Source organism: Zeus faber (genome assembly GCF_960531495.2).
Source record: "Zeus faber genome assembly, chromosome: 9".
NCBI classification, from domain to species: Eukaryota; Metazoa; Chordata; class Actinopteri; order Zeiformes; family Zeidae; genus Zeus; species Zeus faber.
Genome location: NC_137197.1, coordinates 12,203,380 through 12,205,879, shown reverse-complemented (window position 1 = coordinate 12,205,879; position 2,500 = coordinate 12,203,380). Strand labels below are relative to the sequence as shown.

The 2,500-nt window shown below is 50.2% G+C and overlaps 1 protein-coding gene across 3 annotated transcripts in view; it reads right to left on the bottom strand.

Moving 5' to 3' along the window:
- The window catches only part of rap1gap2a (RAP1 GTPase activating protein 2a), a 92,736-nt gene that overhangs the window by 54,193 nt on the left and 36,043 nt on the right, over positions 1 to 2,500 (bottom strand). For 2 of the 3 annotated variants that reach the window (XM_080006880.1, XM_080006881.1), the window contains exon 1: positions 1 to 735. This exon is cut by the window's left edge and continues 70 nt beyond it. The exons of the other annotated variant lie outside the window; for it this stretch is intronic. In XM_080006880.1, coding sequence (XP_079863006.1) covers positions 1 to 73 — 73 coding nt within the window. In that variant the 5' untranslated portion in view covers positions 74 to 735. Of the gene's footprint in view, positions 736 to 2,500 lie in introns of those variants that run through there. 3 annotated transcript variants of the gene reach the window in all.

Genomic DNA, 2,500 nt, shown 5'->3' with positions numbered 1-2,500 from the left:
GGAGTCCAATCAGGATCACGGCGGCCCGGATGCCAGCCTTCTTGTTGTGGACCCGTCCCCCCGGCTGGGACATGCTGCGAAAGAGGGAAGGCTCCGCGGACCAACTGGCTCGAGGCTCGAGGGTTCAGACCGGGGTTCCCCGACTCCAGGATCTGCAGGGTTTACTGCAGGTGTCACGGTTTGGAAGGGAGGTTTGTCTCCGGACAGTTAGGGGGTTAAGAAAAGTTCTGTGCTAGCTGAGAACTGATCTAAGACAGAGGGAGATAGCGCCTCCACCTCCCAAACCTCCAAAAGAGGTATAAAGATTAAAAGGTTTTTAGTAGGAATCCTCTGCTGCAGGTAGGTACCAGGATTTCAAAAGTTCCATATCCTGTTCCTTTGAAAGACAGATGGCCTGGGTTTTCTCTCCTTGGATGGATGGTCTGGTTCCAGACTCCTTCTGTTGCCTCCTTTGGTTCTGGTCCCGGCTCTGGACCTGGTCCCTTGGTCCAGAAGTGGCCACACAGGCTCCGGCTCAAGGTGAACTTCTATCTGGGAAACCGCACGGCGTCTCTCCATAGGATGACATGGCATCCGAGCAGAAGACCGGCTGCACCAGAACCGAGAAGCACCGCCTGTAAGCTGACGCTGTGACACTGCATCTCTCCATCTGCCTCCACCTCCGGATACCTCTCTACACCTCTCTCTGTCTCTCTCTCTCGCTCTCTCTCTCCCTCTCCCACACACTCTCTCTCCTTCCCTTCCTCTTCCTCTGTGTCTCTCGACGGTCTGCGCCCTCCTTTCCTGGCTCCCTAGCCCTGCCCAGCCCCCGTCTGATAGGCCAGGACGGGTCCGGGGACCGCCTCTCTCTCCTCCCCCTCCTCCTCCTCCTCCTCCTCCTCCTCCTCCTCCTCTCTTTCAACTCACCTCTTCTCTCTCTCCCTCTCTCTGTCCTTGTTTCTACCTGGCTGTAATAATTTTAATTTAATCTCCCTGACCTTCTTCAATCTAACACATGCTTTTCTGATTTCATGTTTTGACGCAGGCAGTACGCACAGGCTGAAACGCACACACACACACACACACACACACACACACACACACACACACACACACACACACACACACACACACACACACACACACGCACGCGGCTCCTCGATGAGAAATCTCAAAACAAAACCAAACGGGTTTATCAGCCTCACGCCTGCTGTGCTGTTGCCAAGGGCTCTGGAATTTCAATGAAACTCGCCAAGTGAAAAGGGGAGAAAAAAAGAGATTCAATCGGCAGAATACCCGGCTAATAATTCAATTCGAGCTTGTTCTGCACGCGCACACACGCGCATGCGCACACACGCGCACGTGCACGCACGCACACACACATGTACACACACACACACACACACACACACACACACACACACACACACACACACACACACACACACACACACACACTCATACAGTCACCTGTTGTCTCTCCCAGATTCACACACACACCCACAAACCAATAACACATACTGTACTCTCTCTCTCTCTCGCTCTCTCTCTGTCTCTCTCTCTGTCTGGCTCTCTCTCTCTCTCTCTCTCTCTCTCTCTCTCCCACCCTCTCTCTCTCTCTCTGTCTCTCTCTGTCTCTCTGTCTCTCTCTCACACACACACACATACTGTATATACACAAACATACATTCATACATGCATTCTCTCAATCACTTTCCATTCCCTTTTCCTTCTCTGTCCTTTTCTCCCTTCACCTCTGCTCTCTAGTCTTCCCTCCACTACAAGACTAGAACAGGTGTCTTTGCACCTTTTTTCTTTTGCCTCCACCTCCAACCCCTCCTTCAGTCTTGCCATCGAGCCTCCTCTCCTATCCTTCCCAGCCTTTCCCCCCTTACGAATAATCACTCCGTTGTTGGTTCCAGCATTTGGCGGGGCCCTCGCAGTCTTCCCTACCCAGAAGGCCCTGTGCCACAGTGTTGTGGCCACCTGTTCCTCTTCCCCGCTGTTTGTTTACTTGCAGGCGTACATTCGCTCATTGAACGAGTGAACGCCTGGCCAGAACCAATAAAGGAATGACGATAGCTATTGATCGAATATTCAATATTGGTTCTCATTTTCCTCTTGGAGGAAAATGTACATTGGTCATTTTCTGTTGTTGATTGCACCGTCAATGAATAATCATGGGGTGCAGCTATGAGGGGATTATTCACCGTTCCACAGCCCTAGGATGATCCATCTATCTTTCCATGAACACTTCTATCAAGCCATCTGTCAATTCAAGATTCATTATTCAAGATTCAAGAGGTTATTTGTCACATACATATACATACGGTCATACATATATGCAGTGAAATGTCATGACACCTGGTGATTACGCACAATAAGCTCTATCAGCTCCATGGATTTGACAGTTCATGCATTTGATAATGCGGCAGGATGCTTCCATTATTTCAAATGATTTCAATCTAGAGAACTGGGGAATGTTTTCTCTCGGGTTTTCTAAGGAAATCCACCCCATTTT